The following is a 21,010-nucleotide window of genomic DNA, read 5'->3' on the forward strand; positions in this document are numbered from 1 at the left end:
ACTTCGCGAACACCTACAGATTAGCGTCGAAATATTTTTACTGACTGCTTCATCCTGCGACGACGACGAGAATTTGTCGCTACTCTTCCTAGCAGGCTTGACGTCTACAATATTCAAAAGGTGTTAGTGCGTATAATTCTGTGCCAAAAAGAATTTATGCGTTATGATGCGTTCAATCCATCTACCACGATATTTCCTTAATAAGAAAGAAACCTTAGATTTTAAGTACCCCACAAAACAAAATCTAATGGTGCCAGGTCTGGTGACCGAGCTGGCCATTCTATGGAACCTCGTCGTCCAATCCATCTACCACGGTATTTCTCATCTAGATAAGGTCTTACTGCATCTTAATAGTGGGTAGGAGCACCATCGTATTGAAACGTCATTTCCAAGTTGCCGAATTCATTTGCATTATCTTCCAGAATTTCAAGAATTAACAGCATCTGATCATCATCTCTCTGAGATCATCATCTAATTGAGATGACAAGAGCTGGTATAAAGTAATGAGTTCTTATAAGGTATATCTCGATTTTCTCCAAGTTTGCCATGGGAAATTGACATTTATTGATTGTTATGACAATAAGTCAGCAATAACGTATGGTCCTAAAGTTTTGGGAAAAATTTCAAAAGCATATAACTCTGACCACAATAATCTTATATTTTTATTAAATTATTCAACAATTTAACTTAACTATCCTTATTATAAATCAAAATTCAAATGACAGACAAGGGACCATTATTTTCGATTTGCCTAATAATGCCCCTGACACGTTGCATCATCCTTTGGACGACCTCGGCGTCAATTTCTCTAATTTTTGTATATATGCGGCGTCTTAACTGTTCCTGATTTTGTGCTTCCCATCCGTTATTATAGACTTTCCGACTTAATATTGCCCAGAACTCTTCAATTGGACGAGCCTGAGGTAGGTTGGGGGGATTGTCTGCTTTCGGTACAAAGATAATGTTGTTATTTTCGTACCAGTTCCTTGTGATCCTCGCGTAATGACATGAAGCAAGATCTGGCCAAAAGACTATTTGATCATTTGCATGATGTGTGTTCACAAACTGAAGCAATTTAGAGAGACATCTTTGAATATAGGCTTTGCCTCGAACAACACCAATGAAGGGCTGTGAGATAAAGCCAGCCTCAGAAATTGCACACCATACCAAAATTGTGTCCTCAAATTTTTTCTTACTTTTGAATTTTATTTCATCAGGTACATTTTCGTAATCTTTGTGTAAAAACCATCGTTACCCTTCATCTCAGAGTTGGACAAAGTAAAATATTTTTCATCGTCCATCACGATCAACTTGTTGACGAAATGCACTCGCCTTAACGCGCGGCAACATCTCGGAAGTCTCTCTAATTGATCCTCTGTGTATTTTGGAGCTTTCCTTCTTTTCCGGTAGATAATATTGTTACTCAATAGGGTCCTGTATACTGTAGTCTTTCCAACATGAAATCTTCTGGCCAGTTTTCGCTGTGAGACCCCAATTTTGTTATTAGCTGCTTCAATCAGTCTTGCCTCTCTTATATGGTTCAAAATCCCGTTGTCGGCCACTTTTACGCAAGTTAACACATGGTATCCCTTCTTCATATTCTCTGATTGTGCGATAAATTGTCGATTTGCTTATGTTTTGATCTCGATAAATATTAACAATATCTCGTTTCGACATTCGCCCAACAATATTATAAACACCTCGACGAATATCAATTTTGCAGATCATAAACCAAAATATTCTGCTTTGTTTATTAAATGTCAATAACTGATGGCATTTCAATTCCATGGCCTTTTTTGTTAAATGCATTTTGCTTCTCAATCAGACCAGGTGAAATTTTTCCCAAAACTTTAGGACCATACGTTAATTAAATTTTTGAAACCTTGTTATTTGTGGAATTAGATGCTGTTAATTAAAATGTACTTAAATCTTGAATACATCGACATATTATTAACCTTATGCAAGTGTTTAGGAAACTCTAATGCAGGTTTTACGCGTTATGAAGAAAAGTTTCCTAGAAAAAACTTACCAAGTAAAAAAATATTTAGAGCTGATGAGTGACGTTGTTGAGAAGCTGGGAATGTAAGACCAAATGAATAAATTCTGGTAGACCAAGAATAACAAAAACCAATAATAAAAAAAACATTATTCTAAATTTACTTGATCAAGTTCCAACAGATGGTAATAAGAAAGAAAGAAAAGAAAGAAAAGAAAGAAAAGAAAGAAAAGAAAGAAAAGAAAGAAAAGAAAAAAAGAAAGAAAAGAAAGAAAAGAAAAGAAAGAAAAGAAAGAAAAGAAAGAAAAGAAAGAAAAGAAAAAAAGAAAGAAAAGAAAGAAAAGAAAGAAAAGAAAGAAAAGAAAAGAAAGAAAAGAAAGAAAAGAAAGAAAAGAAAGAAAAGAACGAAAAGAAAGAAAAGAAAGAAAAGAACGAAAAGAAAGAAAAGAAAGAAAAGAACGAAAAGAAAGAAAAGAAAGAAAAGAAAGAAAAGAAAGAAAAGAAAGAAAAGAAAGAAAAGAAAGAAAAGAAAGAAAAGAAAGAAAAGAAAGAAAAGAAAGAAAAGAAAGAAAAGAAAGAAAAGAAAGAAAAGAAAGAAAAGAAAGAAAAGAAAGAAAAGAAAGAAAAGAAAGAAAAGAAAGAAAAGATAGAAAAGAAAGAAAAGAAAGAAAAGAAAGAAAAGAAAGAAAAGAAAGAAAAGAAAGAAAAGAAAGAAAAGAAAGAAAAGAAAGAAAAGAAAGAAAAGAAAGAAAAGAAAGAAAAGAAAGAAAAGAAAGAAAAGAAAGAAAAGAAGGAAAAGAAAGAAACGAATGAAAAAAAAAATAAAGACGACTATTTTCACGAATTCACAAATCTAAACTATTTCCTAAAGAATTTATTAATGTTTTAAACGGTTGAGGATCAGCTGATGTTGTTAAAGTGATTTTAAATTCTGTCTCCCAATTCTTGACGTGAATTTATCTCTGTAGCATAGAATTTTTCCTTAACATACGACCAAACTGTGTAGGTCGTATGTTAAGTATATCATAAGTATAAATAAAGTATATCTTAGGTCAAAAAATGTTTGAAATGTTGTTTAAAATTATCTCAGCTACATTTTTTATTTGAAAAATTTTTTTCGACGATTAACAGATTCTTGGTAAATTGATTTTTTTCCGTTTTTACCCCCAAGCGAGACGGGTTTTAGGGGAAAGCCCTCGGGAAAAAGTGGTAAACTTTTTTGCAACTTTTTTGGGGTCTCAAAATTAATATTCTTTGCAAAATTCAGCTTGTTCGTATGATTTTTAGGGGTTAACTCTCTGATGATTGGACTATCAGTAACTACACCATCTCCATTTCTAGAGTTACTTTTCCTTTGATTCAGGTTTTCCCTAAAATTCAAATCGACGCTCTGTTTGCTTCCAAACTATTTTATCTTCGGAGATATTATTATCTCAATATAACTTTTGTTATATTGCCAAAAGCAAGTCACCAATAAAAGTATTATTATGTTAGTTACAAAAGGTTAATGAATTTAAAGTTGATTATTATTTAAGAAATTTCATCCAATTATCCAATTGCGTAAAGTAAAAATAATAAAAGATACTTTAGTATGACTTAAAAACTAATTGTACTATTTATACACGAATTTTCTAAAAAATGGGACAACCTGTACAGCAACTAATTTCTTTTATATTCATAAGTAAATCAAATTAATTATTGATAGTATACTGAACGTGACGGCAATTCAGGCATTGAATCGGCATGTTACGATAGTAATTGACGTACGGTTACCGCTTAGTTATTAGATAATGAGTCGAGTAATCAATAAAAAGCACAACTGCCAACTTACTAAGTGCCCGCTTTTCAAAATCTGATAAAAGCTCACGTCAGCTCTGAATTTACAAAACTTAAATAAAATAAACTATTTATTAACGTCCAACACGATGAAAACAGAAAGAATTGTGAGAAAACACGCCACACGTCATTTGTCAAAAAGATCTCTATCCATATCATTACCTTACCGAGTCGATGATGAACTGTCGTTATCACAATGGAGAAGTTGTAACAATTATCACCGACATATACTAAAAGGGGCGGAGAGGGGTTAGCGGTGATTTGATTGGCCCAGATCTCAGGTACGGCAAGCAGGTGAGACTAACACCAAACACACCAAAACACAGCATCATTGACCAAGTATCGGTCCATCTACTATCTGGCACGGGAGCGGTGGTACTACTCGCACTCGGCGCGCGAAAAATGAAAAAATGATCGAGTCTCTTTAACGAATCAATCGAAAATGTCTTTTCTACACGATAATTCACTTAACGGTGAAAATTTTGTTTGAATAAGACTTAATGACACATCAAACAATGGTTTATTGCCTTTTAAACATACCTCAAGTGTACTGTCTTAGTCCGGGAAGGTGTGTAAGGAAATAGTTACTTTTTATTAAAATGATTTGAGTGAAAAATCTATTAACCATTTGATAACTTTCGTGGTGAAGTTAGTGATGTTTTGTGAATCGGAAAAACAGTTTTGGCTGAGAAATCAGCATGTTCCTTAGCCGAAAAGAACGGACGAAGGGATTTGCACTTTTGGTGTGGATTGTCTCTCTGTACAGTTCGAGGTAAATTAAACTAAATATAAAAATAATAAAATGATGACATTAATTCAGCAAGGCTGGATGTCCCATAACTGGAGAAATTATTTTTCTTTCTCAAATTTGTTGACCAAATTATTAATCTAAAATCTTTTAGTTTCTTTTGTATTTTTTTAAATATAGTTTTATACGTACATTTTTTTTTGATAATATTATATTTGGCATTATTTGCATGTGCTACAATTATCAGAGATTTTGTGCTATTATGAACGCATTTTCTGTTTCGTTCTGCTTTTATTTCTATTCTGACCATTCCGTACTTTTAATTTTATTTATATCACTTTTTATTCCCTTCTTTAGTTCATTGTATTCTTTTAGGTTCGTTATATTCTTTCTTGCTGCTATTATTAGGCATTGTAGAAGTGTCTACAAAATATGACTACTGTTAATAAACTAACAAGTAGAATATTATACAGTTAAACAAAAATCTTTTTTTTTTCTTATCTTGTCTAGTTTTAAATTTATGTTTTAAATATTCTAAACTATAAATTATTAAATGCAATTAAATAATAACTGCTTTTTAGTATTTGTATAATAAAAAGTGAACTAAAAATCGCCTACGAAGTTTTGTCACAATCACCAATTTAAAAATTTGTGGTTTGTGCATATGTACCTATATAGTTTGAGACAAATTTTAAGCATCATATACAGAGTGTCACAAAAAGATTTATCATAAATTATACCAAGATTTTTAGAGATGAAAATAAGTCGATTTAGCATAAATAGCGAACAAATAAAAGCTCACCCAGAAAAGTTACGGGGTGTTAAAGTTACACAATTTTTAAATAATAACACCGAAGTAGCCAAAATATTTTTTTCTAGATTTTTCTAGATGTTTAGAGTGGTCTCAAACCTTCTCCCCCCAACTTTATTGTAGTATAATATTGGATTAAAAACGGGACGTTAGTAGAATGAAACAACTATATTACAACTTTTTTGTCCGTTAGTATTTGTTTGTAATATCATTAATGTAGAAGACACAGACACTTTTTTAAATATCAATAGATACATAGACGCTTTGAACGTGAAATCAAATCTTTTCTGTCTTTTTCATTTCATTCAATTCACTTTTTTAAATGTTAAGCTAAAATAATACAAAACTAATTTTCACAAATACACTGAACGGCAAAAAAGTGGCCACCCTATAAATTTCCAAAAATAAAAATTCTTTGGAAGTTTTGTGTACTGTTTCATTGTTGTTGTTGTGTTATGTACTGTTTCATTTAAATATCTATTGCAATCGTGTATGTTTAATTTGGACAGCTTTGACGTTTATATTGTTGTTTTCTGAAAATATTCAATTAAACAGTGATTTAGCTTTTTAAACATGGATTTCGACTAGGTAAATAATTAAGATATGGTGTTATCTACAATAGATGTTGCTCGAATTATTGCATTGCTACAAGACAGAAGAAGTCAAGTTTATGTGTCCGAAACTTAGGTATTCCGAGAAATACAGTACATCGCTTTATAGAAACTGGTACATACTCACGTCGACCTGGTTCCGGTCGTAGAAGAGTTACTCCGTAAAGAGATAATCGTTTTATTGTGATGGAACTTTTAAGAAATCGCTATTCCACTGCAATTGCTGCAAGAAACCGTCTGCATGACGTTCGAAATGTGAATGTAGTGAGATATCGGTTAAAAGACGCCCCAATGAAAGAGGACTAATGGCAAGAAGGCCGGCTATTGTTCCCGAATTACAACCCAGACACTGTAGGAATCGATTAATTTTTACTCGACAACATCAACACTGGGATATACAGGATTGATGCCGAATTCTCTTTACTGATGAATTGCGGTTCTGTTTGAAGTCTTGCGATGGCCGAGACAGAGTTTAGAGACGGAGAAATAAAATATATACCCAAGATTTTATGTTCGAGAGAAGAAAGTTTGGCGGTGATGGTGTCACGGTTTGGACTGAAATCTCATTTAAAGCTCGAATTGTACTTATTTTCATTAATGGCCCCCTGAATGCTCACCGGTATATGGAGGATGTTTTAGCAGAAGCAATAGTTCCATTTGATCCATTTATTGGGGATAATTTCGTATTTATGCATGATAATGCACGGCCGCATACTGCAAGAATCGTGACTTGGGGGAAATAAGAATTAATAGTTTTAGACTCTAGATGAGGCATATTCCCTAGAACGGCCAGCTTGCAGCCCTGATCTGAATATCATCGATCATTTTTGGGATGCTTCGTAAAGAACGCAAAACATGCTTCGTAAAAAATATGAACGTATTTCTCAAGTTTTTAATCAAAATTTGTTCCTTTCTTTCCAAATAGTTTGCAAATGGTTATTGATATTTTAGGGCATAATACTCGATATTACACAATTTTGTTCAAGTTCACTCGTAATTTTTATTCTTTATAATTAGTTTCGATATCTAAGAAATCAAGCAGTAATGGCCATTTTTTGTTTTAAAAATGAAAGATGTTGAGTATACAATACGAAACAGTTCAAAAAAGTTTCAATGAATTTTTATTTTCCGAAATTTATAGGATGGCCACTTTTTTTGTCGGCCAGTGTGTAAAGTTTATTATTCGAGGAGACAAATTGTTGTTGTGTCTTTAACTTGACTGTAGTTTGACAATTACTGTGAACGAAAGTTTTATTTGACTTAATTTGATTGAAAATGAACAATTACAGCTTTTATGAAATGGCAAATATTTCTATAATGGCAAATATGGCTCACTTTTCGGATGGGTAACTTCATTCTCATAGGAATATTTTTTCGAACGAACCCGAGCTTTTTGCACTATCTAATAAGTACTTCATTTACAATTAAAAACAATGTTTTAAAATAAAATAAGCCCAAAATACTCATAGGCAGCTGATAGAAGAAGGTTTGAACTTGAAGTTAGGCACTTGATGATTTTAAAAATAGTATTTTTTAATTGTTTTTTTTTAACCTTGAAAATCGTCAGTTTTCGTTTTTTTTTCGCCTTAGAAATCGTCAGTTTTTGTTTTTTTTTCAGTTTTAAATTGTTTATAACTCGAAAACGATTAAATTTAGAAAATAATTACAAGAAACGTCTTTTGTTTAGAAGGATTTAAATAATATAAAAAAATTGTCCGTGCCAAAAAAAAAAAGATTTTTTAAATTTGTGTAAAAAAATTGTTTAAATAAAATTAGGACAATTTTTCGCATGAGCGACTTCTTAAACCATATTCTGACGTGCCTCTCGAATATAATGGGAATATTTTTTCGAATGAAAACGAGCTTTTTGCATTATCTATTTGAATTTTCTATCAGATGTTAAAAGTATCTTTAATAGTGCAGTCCAATAATGTTTCAAATAAAAAATGTAGCTGAGATAATTTTGAATAAAAATGTTTATTGCATTTTTGTGTAAAATGAACCGTTTTCTCAGAACCAACGTGTGAAGCGACTGGCGATTTATAATGTCAGTTACGATCCTGAAATTAATTTTAAATAAAATTTGTATCAACTCGACGGTAAAAATTCGATATCTTTTAATCACATTGTCTAATCAAAAAAGTCATAATGCATTTTAAAGTTAAAAAGTGCAGTTTTCATAGGCAATTTTTACATTTTGCTGCAAATGAAAGCAGTGCTATAAATTTGTTAAATAAATAAACCTTGAGCGATTATTGACATTTTTTACGATTCTCGTGAGATCAAAAAAATTATCACTTTCATTCAACGGTCGTAGTGGAATTTTCATTGTTAGAGCTTGGTCTTCAAAACTTATAACATTTAGATTTTGAGTATTGGTAAAAAATATGAAGTATTTGAATTATGCCTAAAGAACGCAGAATTTAACTTTTAAATTACAAGAAATCGCACGTCACGGGATATGCCACCACGAAAACTGTATTGGGTGAAATTTATAGCTGTAATTGTATAATTTCGAAAAACGTACTTGTGTAATTAAAAAGAAGCAGTTTTAAGTATTTTAGATCATTTGTATTGTAAAAGTTTAAATTTAGCGTTGTCAGGTATATTTCAAATGCCTCAAATTTGTTGTCAAAACTCAAAACCAACGTTTCATGCTATAGATTTTATACATTAAACTCAAACAATGGAAATTCAAGTGACCATTCATTAAAAGCGATAAATTTTATTGATTTCATGAGTATCATAAGAAATTGCAGATATCCCATAACATTTATTTATTTAACACATTTATAAAAGCTGTGTTTATTTGCGGAAAGGCACAAAAATGGTATACCAAAGGCGCACTCCTCAACTATTTTAATTTTTGTCAATAGGATACTCTGATCAAAAGATATCGAATTTTTACAATCGGGTCGCGTTGATACAAATTTTATTTAAAATTGATTTCGCGTACGTAACTGACATTCAAAATCGCCGGTCGCTTCAAGCGATGTTTCCGAGAGAACGATTCATTCTACACAAAAAGTTCTAATAAACATTTTTGTTCAAAATTATCTCAGCTATATTTTTTATTAAAAATATTTTTTTCCTGCGGCGTACAAATTCTTGGTAAATCTTTTAAAACTATTTGACATATGAATGTCATACTTGGCAAGAAGTGTAGATACTGTACACCCTACTAAAATATATTAAATAAAAGTTTCTGACTACTGCCAAAGGCATACCACAGAGAACAGTGAATGGTTGACCCTTTCCGAATTATACGCCACTGGCATAAACTATTTTAAATAAAGATTTTTGCGGATGAGCGATCGAACCTCCTCAGATCTTTTAGCCACGAGTTCTGGCGTCTTCCTACTGATCTTTTGCACTGTATTTTTCCTTCCAGTATAACTTGAAGTAATTTGTATCTTTCGCCTCTCAACACATGACCCAAGTATTGCATTTTTCTCTCTTTGATTTTCTTAGTAATTCTTTTTGTTTACACATGCGACGAGAAGTACCTCAAGATTAGTAACTCTTTGTACCCATGGAATTCTCAACATTCCTCTGTATATTCAAAGGCATCTATTCATGACTTTCAAACATGACTTTTTAAAGCAGTATTTTGTTCTCCAAATACTAGTTCTCAAGTAACTAATTCATTTGTTTTAATTTTATATTGAGCTGAGTTTTTTTGGCTTTAATGTGTTGCTTCCAGGTGAGCTTTCTGTTTAAATGCAAACCAAAATATTTCATAACGTCTCTAGCAGGAATTGGGCATTGTTCAGACTAACTTATGAACAAGTTGCGTCTTCTTGTTGAATGTGTGATTTGAGCTGATTTGTCGTTATTGATTTTAATTTTCCATTTTGTTAAAAAAGTCTCTAATGTATGCAAGTAATTTTGCAGCTTTTCAGATGCTATGTTTTGGTCTTTGTTTGAAAATAAAACAAATGTATCATCGGCAAAAGTCGCCACTGTGACGTCATCTATAATAGGTATGTCAGCAGTAAAGATTAGGTACAGGAAGGGACCGAAGACACTTTTCTGAGGAACTTCGGATTGGATTGAGAGATAGGTTGAGAAATCATAATTGATTTTTACTTGGAACAAACGTTCGTTAATATAGGACTTCAGGATAAGGTACATATCGCTAGGCAGTAAAGATTTAAATTTATATAGGAAACCGTTGTTCCAGACTTTATCAAAAGCCTTCTGAAAATCGAGAAATACTGAGGCACACATAGTCTTTTCTTACAAACTTGTCTTGATTTTGGATTATGGATTATTGAATATTTTTGACGGAAACCAAACTGATATCCGAATATTATATTCTCCAGTGGTACATTTTCCTTTTTCTATTTAGTAGGAGTCTTTCTAATATCTTGGACGTAAAGGTAACAAACTTATCCTGTTCAATTTACCTGGCTTTCCAATCATTATAATATGAGCATATTTCCAGTGGATTGGAAAATAGCTCTACTGCTTCATTCTATTATATATAATAGTAAGCAAGAGAACTGCTTTCCTAGGTTAATATTTCAGGATTCTCCCATCGATTAAATCGTATCCTGAGGCTTTGTGAGAGTTGGTACTCATTATTCTTCTCACTTATAAGTATTATTGAACTATTCTTACAGATCATCATGTATGTTTTGGCCTAAATTTGGAGTAAATATATTTCCTACATATTCTTCAAATGCATTAGCTTTTTCATTGTTAGGTTTACTTATTGGACAAATTAGTACTGTCGGTTTCTTGAATTTTTTAGTTGCTATCCATATAGCGTGGTTTTCTGGAGAGAGATTATTAATATAAACATTAAAGGTGTCATTACCTTTAATTTTTAGTATCTCTTTTTACTTATAGCAGTAGATTCTCAAGCAGCGGTTAGTATTACAGCCGTTAGCTTTTGACTGCACATTCCAGCTCATCAGATTCTTTTATTCGGTGATCTAAAGTTATATTCTGATTAATGGTGTTTTCAAATTGTTCCCAGTTTGTTTTTTTATTGGATAGTCTTAATGGCTGTTGATTGATATTGTTACTCTTAAGTAAGTTAATGAGTCTAATTTGATCTAACACTGCAATTATGTTGTCATACTTGTTATCCACTTCCACGTAAATGTCAAAACTCATCCAAAAAATGGCTTGAACATATTTTAGATTATCTCTTTAAAAACAACAATTTAATGTTTATAGTGCCGACCTCTATTCTTCTGGACTAGAATCTATTCCGCGCATTTCCTTTGGATTATTTCTGAGAAAAACTCTATATCTTAAAGTTTTATGAAAATTTCGTCATGATAGAATTTTCCTTGTATGGTATGGTAAAAGCTTAAATATTTATATAAAGAGATATAAGGCTGATTTCTATTTATATGTTCTCAAAAACTGTACGCTGTATAATATTACAGCTATATATTATGTAATCTTTCATATGAAATCTTTTGCCTTACTTCCGTCTCATATTTTTAATCTATGCATTAATTCCATTATTTTTGTCCACAAGAATTTTATTGCTTAATATATGATATATGCATATTCTTTTATTTTATCTTCGTGTACTGTCCTTGAGAGCATATTATTTGTTATTTTGCGTATTTATTCCATTTCCGCTGTTAGTTTTAATAGTAAATTAATAGTTAACAGTCAATAAAGGAAAGCAGTATAGATAAAAAATATGTAGAACATTTTTTAATTAAAATGTATATTCAAATACAACCTAAAAAACCAATATTTTGGTTTATTGGGTTATAAATTTTAAAATCTCCATCTTATTTGCATATTTATTGATGTTAATTATTTCCGATATATCCATCTTGGTCTATTTTGGTTCTTACAAATTTGTATATTTTAAGAATCCTATAAATATACATTTTCCAAGGACTATCAGGCTAACGATGTGGTTTTATCGTTATTGTTTTAAGTTATTAATTTTATCCTTCTGTGAATATATTGTTGCCTTTGGCAACTATGAGTTGAATGAAAACTTCTAAGTTTGGGTTACAATATATAATTGATGATTTTTTCATGTTAAATTCTAAAAATTATGACTATGTTTTTATAAAGATATATTATTCATATTATAGGTACAATAGCTTAATATTTCCTAAAACATAAATAAATCTTTCAAGACAAATAAACCAATTAATATGTATTCAGATACTTGTAAATCATCTACTTTTTTGTTGTTAAAATTATCGACATCTAATGGCTTTCCAGATTGGATTCAAGGACGTTTTAATTTAAAATATGAATATCATAATTAAAAGTAAATTTATTAATTTAATTTATAATATAGTGGCCGTATATTTACATTGGATGAACCACCTATTGTAAAGAAACTCTATGAGATGGTTTTAGCTAATTGTAAAGTGAAGGTTGGATCTTATGAAACGAAGTCCGTCTATGGTACAATGAACACTGAAGTTGGACAGACTTTTGGCGTCGATTAGTAACCGTTGATGAAACCTGGATCCAATCCCACACATCAGAGAACAGAATTAACGTACGGCAGTGGACTGAAGTCGGCAAAAGCGCTCTGAAGTGGCAATGTGTCGAGAAGGTTAATGTAAATGTATTTTCGGATTGCCTATGAATATTTTGAATATTGTAGCCGATGGCTACAAGAATCCTGTTTAGAAATTGAGAAACTGGAGCAACAACACGACAGCTTCCATTTGCATAAAAAACTAAAAGAATTAACAGGCAAAAGCAGAACTTATGGGCAAAATATATTACAAGGCTCTGGTGGTAGAATTTTAAGTGATAAAAAAGAGTGCTGTTCTTTTAAAATTTAATATATATGAGACCATGATTAAAACTACTCTTCTTTATGGCGCTGAAACATGGAGAATTAGTGAAAAGAACAAAAAGCGAATAGAAGCAGTAGAGATGGATGCAATGAGAAGATCTTTAGGTATTTCCAGACGAGACCGAATCAGAAATGATGTAATAAAACAACGTATGGGAATAGAAGGAAATATAACTCAAGATATAGAGAAGAAACAATTAAGGTGGTATGGGCATGTTCAACGGATGCCAGCATCAAGACTCCCTAAAAAAGTAATAGAATGGCAACCGATAGGTCGACGGAAAAGAGGAAGAACCAGATTAGAATGGCAACACGGCGTAAACAAGTCCATGAGCGAAAGAAATTTAACAACAAACGACTGCGAAGATAGGAAGAGATGGTGTTTAGGTATCGGACAACGTCGAAAGACGTTCTAAACCGATGTATATATATAAAAGAGCGCTGTACCGAATGGGAAAATTACATAATAGAATTATTTAATGATGACCAAAGAATCTACCAAGAAATAACATCTAACCGAGATACAGGCCCACCGATTCTAATCTCAGAAGTTCAGAAGGCTATCGACCAAACGAAACGAAGGAAGGCTTCTGGTCCTGACAAAATACCTGCAGAATTGTTAAAACTATTAGATAATGAGAGTGTTGCGATTATCACATCCTTCTTTAATAAGATATACAGCAGCGGCAAATTACCAGACAACTGGTTAGAATCGATATTTATAACTATTCCCAAGAAAAAGAATGCCAGACAGTGTAACGACTATCGACTTATCAGTTTAATGAGTCACACGCACACGCTCAAAATTTTTATGAAAATATTGCATTGTTCCATATATAAACTTTGTGAGGGGATAACTGGTGATGAGCAGCTTGGTTTCCGAAACGGTATGGGTACTCGAGAAGCTGTTTGTTGCATGCGAATACTCTTACAAAAGAGCATTGAGTTTAGGAAAAATATTTACGTATGTTTTATAGATTTCGAAAAAGTCTTTGATAGAGTACCACATACATTATTATTTCAATGCTTAGACTCAGTTGGTCTGGACACGTATGACATTAGATTGCTTAAAAATCTTTACTACAATCAGACCGCTTGTGTTAAGGTGGACCAAGAGGTTTCAGCTAAAGTTTCTATTAAGCGTGGTGTCAGACAGGGATGTGTTATGTCACCGATGTTGTTTAATGCCTACACTAAACCATTTTTTAAAATAGCGTTAAATAATCGCCGCGAAGGTGTTAAGATCGGTGGTAAAATTATTAACAACATCAGATAAGTCGATGACACCACAATAATGGCAGAGAGTCTAGAAGATCTTCAAACCCTGTTGAATGCTGTAAACAACGAATGCACTGAAAAGGGCTTAACAATCAACGCAAAAAAAACAAAATGGATGGTGGTCGGAAAAATTAATATCGAAGACTCAGTACTAAGATTAGATAACAAAATCCTGGAAAGGGTGGAACACTTTAGATATCTGGGTAGCTGGATTGACTGCAGGGTTGAAAGTGACGAGAAAATTTCGACCAGAATAGAACTCGCACGGAAAAACTTTATTAACTGGCGTTCTGTATTATGCAGTAGAAGTCTGTCGTTGACCACACGTCTAAGAGTATTGAAGTGCTACGTCTGGTCCACTTTGTTCTATGGATGTGAAACCTGGACAACAAAAATAAAAAATCTTAACAAATTAGAAGCGTTTGAGTTATGGTGTATCGCATGCTCAGAATCCCGTGGACAGCACACATATCTAACGGACGCGTGCTAGAGACCGTGCACAAAGAGCGAGCATTGATCAACATCATCAAAATGAGATAGGTCCAATACTTCGGTCATATAATGAGAGGACGTAAATATCGCTTGCTCCGGTTTATCATTCAGGGAAAAATCGAAGGAAAACGTTGGGTCGGAAGAAAACAACTGTCCTGGATGCGTAACATTAGAAAATGGACAGGTCGAACGGTCGAGGAACTGTTTCATCTAGCTGCCGACCGAGAATCATTTCATCAGCTTGTCAATATGACGATAGCCAACGCTTGAATACAAGCACGGCACACAAAGAAGAAGATGAATATTTTTAATTGACTATCATGAAAAAAGTAAAACCATCAACAGCCAGTATAATTGTGCAGTGTTAGACAAATTGAAGTAAGAAGACAATACATCAAATTACAAAAGCGTTATGGTATTAGCAAAAATCCATCGGTTAAACTTTAAATTGTTTTATTATCGGGCTTTTTTTCTTAATTTGGTCTCCTTCGATTACAATGTGTTCCCAAATTTGAAAAGATGGCCCGTAAATAAATAATTTAGCTCGAATGCAAAGATAATTGGCAAAACAAACGTCTATTTTGCACAGCTTCCATAATAATATTTTTCGGATCGCAATCATAAAGAGATTAGAAAATGACTGGAATCTTGAGCTAAAAGGAGAGCTATATCGAATAAAATAAAAGAATTTTCTGGAAAAAACATGTTTTTATTCAATGGCTGTTACTCATCAGTTCCCTAATATATAATATGTACCTATTACTTATACCAGGATACCTTTTGTTATAAAGGTCATGGTCTAATTCACTTTATATTATATCGTATCCTTCAGTTTTAATCATCTTTTCCAATCCTGGTCTATGTCCCTTTTGGATATAGGTTTTTGATTCGATTAATAAACAATAAAATTAAATATTAGTCTCCTAATCTGAAGAAAGCGATATCCGGAAAAAGAAATTTTGAAATTAATATTTTTCAACTCTTCTTCTCAATATAACTTTGTCTATATGAAAGTCATTGACATATTCTAAATTAGGTTATTCATGTCATTTTTTTAATTAGTGCCATTTTTTTAATAATAACATAAAACTGGTAAAAATATTTATAGCCATCCATTTATCTTAACATATTTTAAATAATATCGATTTATTATTATAAAGAACTAATATTTTTTAAAATAGTGAGTAATAATTAAAGGCCATGACATATTTTATGTATTAATTACTTTGATTTATCTGACGTAATTTTTAATAATTAATAATCAGAATAGAAAGCTTAATACGCAAATTTTACAGAAAAAGTTAAACAAAAATTAAGAAAACAATGCAATAATTTATCAAACAATTAGGAAACGTTTGACATTCTGTACTATAGCAGAAGTGGGCGACAATATTTTAAAATTTGAACTGTGTTCCTGATAGGATTTTTCCATAGTGTTTTCGTTTGCTTCAAGACCACTTGAATTTCTCCATTTCTACTCTGCCATCTACAAAGTATTAGAGAGGCTTATATATAATAGAATCAATACAGAACTGTTCCAGGTGATCCCAGTCGAACAAGCGGGTTTTCGACCAGAACGAAGCTGTGCATACTAGGTAATGTCACTCACCACCTACATCGAAGCGGGTTTCCAAAGAAGACTTAAAACTTCAGCGACATTTATTGATCTCTCGGCAGCTTACGATACAGTATGGAGAGAGGGTCTTATATACAAAATTCTCCGTGCAATTCCCTGTAAACCAATAGCACGCCTAATAGATAGCATGCTCAACGACCGAATGTTTCAAGTAGTGATGGGCACAGATATCAGCCCACCAAAGAAACTTAAGAATGGCCTACCTTAGGAATCAGTGCTCTCTCCACTACTATTTAGCTTATACCTAGCAGATATGCCGGAAACACAGTCACGAAAGTTCGGATACACCGATGACTGGGCCCTCACTACACGATGCAGAATACTAGAAACGTCTGAAGAAATTCTGACGGCAGACTTATATATATATTGGGCAAATATTTTCGCAAGTGGCGACTTCAACCAAATGCATCCAAAACAGAAGTTAGCTGCTTTCACCTGAACAATAAACTTGCTGGAAAGGAACTCAACGTACGGTTTGAAAATACCACACTTACCCACAACAAAACACCGAAGTACCTGGGCGTAACACTAGACAGAACGCTATCATTCAAAGAGCATTTAACAAAAACTGCCCAAAAGTTGAGTACAAGAAATAACATTATACAGAAGCTCTGCGGTACCACCTGGGAAGCATCGGCTTCCACTCTCCGCTCTACTGCCTTAGCCCTTGTTTTCTCGACCGCTGAATATTGTGCTCCAGTCTGGCTACACAGTCCACACGTAAAAAATGTCGACAATCAGCTGCACAGCACTATGAGGATGATAGCTGGTATAATTAAATCAACTACCACCCAATGGCTTCCAGTATTAAGTCACATCCCACCTCCACATTTACGACGAGTCGACGCACTTACACGTGAATACAAAAAGATCATGAACAATATAAATCTGCCGATCCAAAAAGATACCGAGGATGCACGAAATACCCGTCTCCGTTCTAGAAAACCACCAACGAAAACAACGGCAAGAATGATACATGAGGAGTTCAACATCACGAATGCATGGTCCCAAGAATGGAACGAATGACAAAATAACATGCCCTGCATTACCCACAAGCCACCAGGTTTTCATCTTCCAAGCAAAACATGGTCCACTCTAAATAGGATCCGAACCAGACATGGCAGATGTACATACATGCTACATAAATGGGGAAAGAACTCGTCTCCTCAATGTGACTAGGGGGAGAGCCAAACCATCGACCACATTATTGAAGAGTGTCCCTCAAAATCCTACAATGGTAGCCCTGAAGACTTCCTGTTTGCAACTTTAGAATCAATTGATTATATAAATACACTTGATGTTTGTTTGTAACTATTTAAAGTTTGTCAAATACCTATATTACTAGTGTTTGTGTATTTGTTCTAAATGTGTTGTAATTGCCATACGATAAATAAATAAATCTCCATTTCTAAATATTTATTTAGTTTTACTACAGCTTACAGACATTTCACATTCTTCGTATTATTTGCTTTCCTTGAAGAAAGATCTTTATGGCTACCATGGCTTGGTGTCGATGATGTGGATGTTATAGAGATAAATTTTTAATAACTTAACATTAAGGTAGATATTAGAGTTAGCAAAAACTAGTAATCTGGACAAAGATTTTGTCCAACTTAAAGGTTTTCAAAGAAGTTACTTAGATCGTCCAGAAAGTAAAGAACGTTTTGGCATATAAAATTAAAAACAAAAGATATCAACACAAAATTTTATTTACTCAGTAACAATACCTTAGGCTACTTTTCAATGTAGTTGCCTTAGTTGCCAAGGTATTTATTGTATCGTGGAATCAATTTTTCGATACCGGCGTTTTAGTTCTTTACCGCCAAACGCCTGAGCCAAGATATTACTTTATCTTTGAGCTCTACGTTGTTTCCATACTCCTTTTCACGCAAGAATTCCTTCAGTTTCGGGAACAGATAATAACAAGAAGGCGCGTGGACTAAGCTGAAGGGAGGGTGCTCGAAAATGTTTTATTATAGACGTTAAAATTCTTGTTGAGTTATTGCCGATGCATGGGGTAAGCATTGTCGTGAATCAGAAACTCCTTCGTCAACACAAGCCATGTTGTTTATTGCACGTTTTTAGTCTTTGAAGAGTTTTGCTATATGCTTCTGAATTTATTATTTCAACCCTACGCACAAGCTCCACGTAAATTAAACGCTTACATTTAAAACCGAGTCACACTGCGTACTTCAGATTTGGTGGGATTTTCAATGGGCTCCACCATTTTAAAATGGTATAGAACAAAATCGGGTGATCACATAGTAGCTAAACTTGGCTCACACCAATGCGATATATCGCGGCAGTGAGGGATCGCAGCCACGTGTGATGCGCAATCCTCCTTTATTTTCTAGATGACCCACGTATTACTGATCTTCATTTTAGAAATGCCTCTATGGTATAATTTTTTAATGATTAAGATCACAGTGTTGGTAATATAGAAATCCATAAGCAATGGTCTTAGTGTTTGAGTGGGCACTATATTAATAATTTCGGTAAGATTTACAAAAAGATGGTAAATTTTACTATTTCTAGATATGATTTATAGATTTATTTGTATAGGAGTGAAGTCACGAGTAAAGGAGGAGTGACAATTGGGGCTAGACCTCATGTCTTAAACAATCCCCAAGTGGTAATACAGGTCCAGACGTAAAATATTTTTGTCTTGTATGTTGTGAATTAATGTTACACTATCATGGATGTTCAGATGGTGTTTGTTAACTTTTCTGGTGGAAAAATATAAAATTGTTTTCCCGTTTGGAGTGTTTTGCAGATTTAGTCGATAATGATCTTTATGTTCTGCTAATAGGAAGCATCACAATCAGAGCAAGACAATCTTTAAACTCCACTACGCTTCATATAGTGGTTGGATTCTTTGGTATTAGTTAATATATTGTTGCCAACTTTAAAAGAAATGTAAGTGTTGTTAGAACAACTCAGTAAGATGTGTTTAATTTTTTCGGACATAATTGAATTATAAAAGGTAAAGACCTGTAACTAGGAGAGATGGATTGGTTGGAAGTTAATGCCGATTGCTGAAGTAATTTAGATTCTCTTTAGATTAACTAATTTAGATTAATGATGTTTAATTGTTTGTTGTATTCATTAGTGGATAAACGAATTTTTCTATGAATAATTTATGAAAGAATTTTCTAAAAGATGATAATTTTGAGAGGGTGATTAAAAGAAAAGTGTATAACATAGTCAGTTTGGGTGGGTTTGTGATATATACCAAAGTTGAAGAGGTCATTGAGTCTTGTAATAGATAAATCTAAAAAATTTATGGTCTTCAAAGATTCAAGTTCCATTGTGAATTTATTCTTGGGATGAATTTAGTTGATTTTAAGAAGTAGGTGATGAGCTAAGTAATGATTACCTGAAATAAAGACTAAGCAGTCATCTACATGTGTAAAATTTCAGGGTTTTTCATGATTTGATTGGATTATAATGCTATGAAAAATGCAACGTCGTCCGGTCAATTAAAATTAATAGACTAAGGTGGCTAGGACACCTTGAAACAATAGACACCAGAGACCCCCAAAGACAGATATTATATCAAGAGCCAGTAGGAACCAGGAAGAGAAGCAGGCCAAGATCTAGATTTAAAACTCAAGTCGAAGATGACTTGAGGAATCTAGGGGACAGAAATTGGAAAGCCAGGGCCAAAGATAGGGGGGAATGCAGACTAATTATTGAACAGGCCAAGACCTACACAGGGTTGTAGAGCCAAAGATGATGATGATGATTGGATTATAAGTGATCCATAAAGATATCAGCTAGGCCAGAGGGTTAAGCAACTGCCCATTACTAGACCATCATATTGTTTGTAAAAAGAGAAATCTTGAGATAGATATAATTCGAGAATTTTTAGTATCGGTAAAATGATGTGGGACTGAATGGATTTAATGATTAAGAGTGTTTTTAGCAGATCTATTGTTTCATGTTTGGACACTGAAGTAAATAGGTTGATCACATCAAAAGAAAGCATAGTGATATCAGGATTTAGATTAATGAGTTGAAGTTTATCAACCAATTGGTACCAGTTTGAGACGGAGAATTGTTGGGCAAAATGTATTCAATTTTTAATAATTGGAGTATGAATCTAAATAAAATAGACAGGGGTACTAATAAAGCTGTCAACAGGGATAGGAATGCCAGCTTTGTGTATCTTAGCACTAGCTACTTAGCTGTGCACTATTATCAGAGAAAAAATCAGAAATTTTTTTGATGTTATCTTTAAGTTTAGATATAAATCTTTTAGAAGGGTCTACTTATAAAAAAATAAAGTGGTTGTCTTCTAGGAAAGAAGTAACTTTGTTGTGAGAGTCCCTATCTAGAATGACCAAACAGTTACCTTCATCTGCTTTAGTCAAGATGAAATTATTATTAGAAATTTTTTGTTTAATGGATTTAAGGATTCTGAGATAAGTTAGTTTGTTTAATGGACAGATTATGGAAAAATGAAAGCAGATGAAGGAAAAGAGATTTTAGTTTTGACCTTATTGGTAAAGCGATAGCACGAATTTCTAATCGACGTTATTTATGAGAGGGACAATGATACATTTTTATGACTATGTCTATCTTAATAAAGAGACTCTCTAGATCTTTTAAGGATAAATCTTAAGGAGTGTTTGAGACCATAGTTTAGCAGTTGAATTTCTTTTTTTAAGGGAGATATGTTGGAAAGATTCTGGATAGAACTGGAAATCAGAGAATTTTCTGTTTTCATTTTTTTTGGTTTATTCTTGCATTCATTGCCAAACCGATGATGTTTACGGGCACAAGTTTTTGTTCCTATTT

General features: G+C 33.0%; 1 protein-coding gene across 1 annotated transcript in view; it reads left to right on the forward strand.

Annotated features, from left to right (window-relative positions):
• The first annotated feature begins 3,783 nt into the window (after nucleotides 1-3,783).
• Nucleotides 3,784-21,010, forward strand: part of Wnt2 (Wnt oncogene analog 2) — a 287,566-nt gene continuing 270,339 nt past the window's right edge. The window contains exon 1 of the mRNA XM_072520525.1: nucleotides 3,784-4,604. Within this exon, the coding sequence (XP_072376626.1) occupies nucleotides 4,531-4,604 (74 nt within the window). The 5' untranslated portion in view covers nucleotides 3,784-4,530. The remainder of the gene's footprint in view (nucleotides 4,605-21,010) is intronic.

Source organism: Diabrotica undecimpunctata, chromosome 1, assembly GCF_040954645.1.
Source record: "Diabrotica undecimpunctata isolate CICGRU chromosome 1, icDiaUnde3, whole genome shotgun sequence".
In the NCBI taxonomy this organism is placed as follows: domain Eukaryota; kingdom Metazoa; phylum Arthropoda; class Insecta; order Coleoptera; family Chrysomelidae; genus Diabrotica; species Diabrotica undecimpunctata.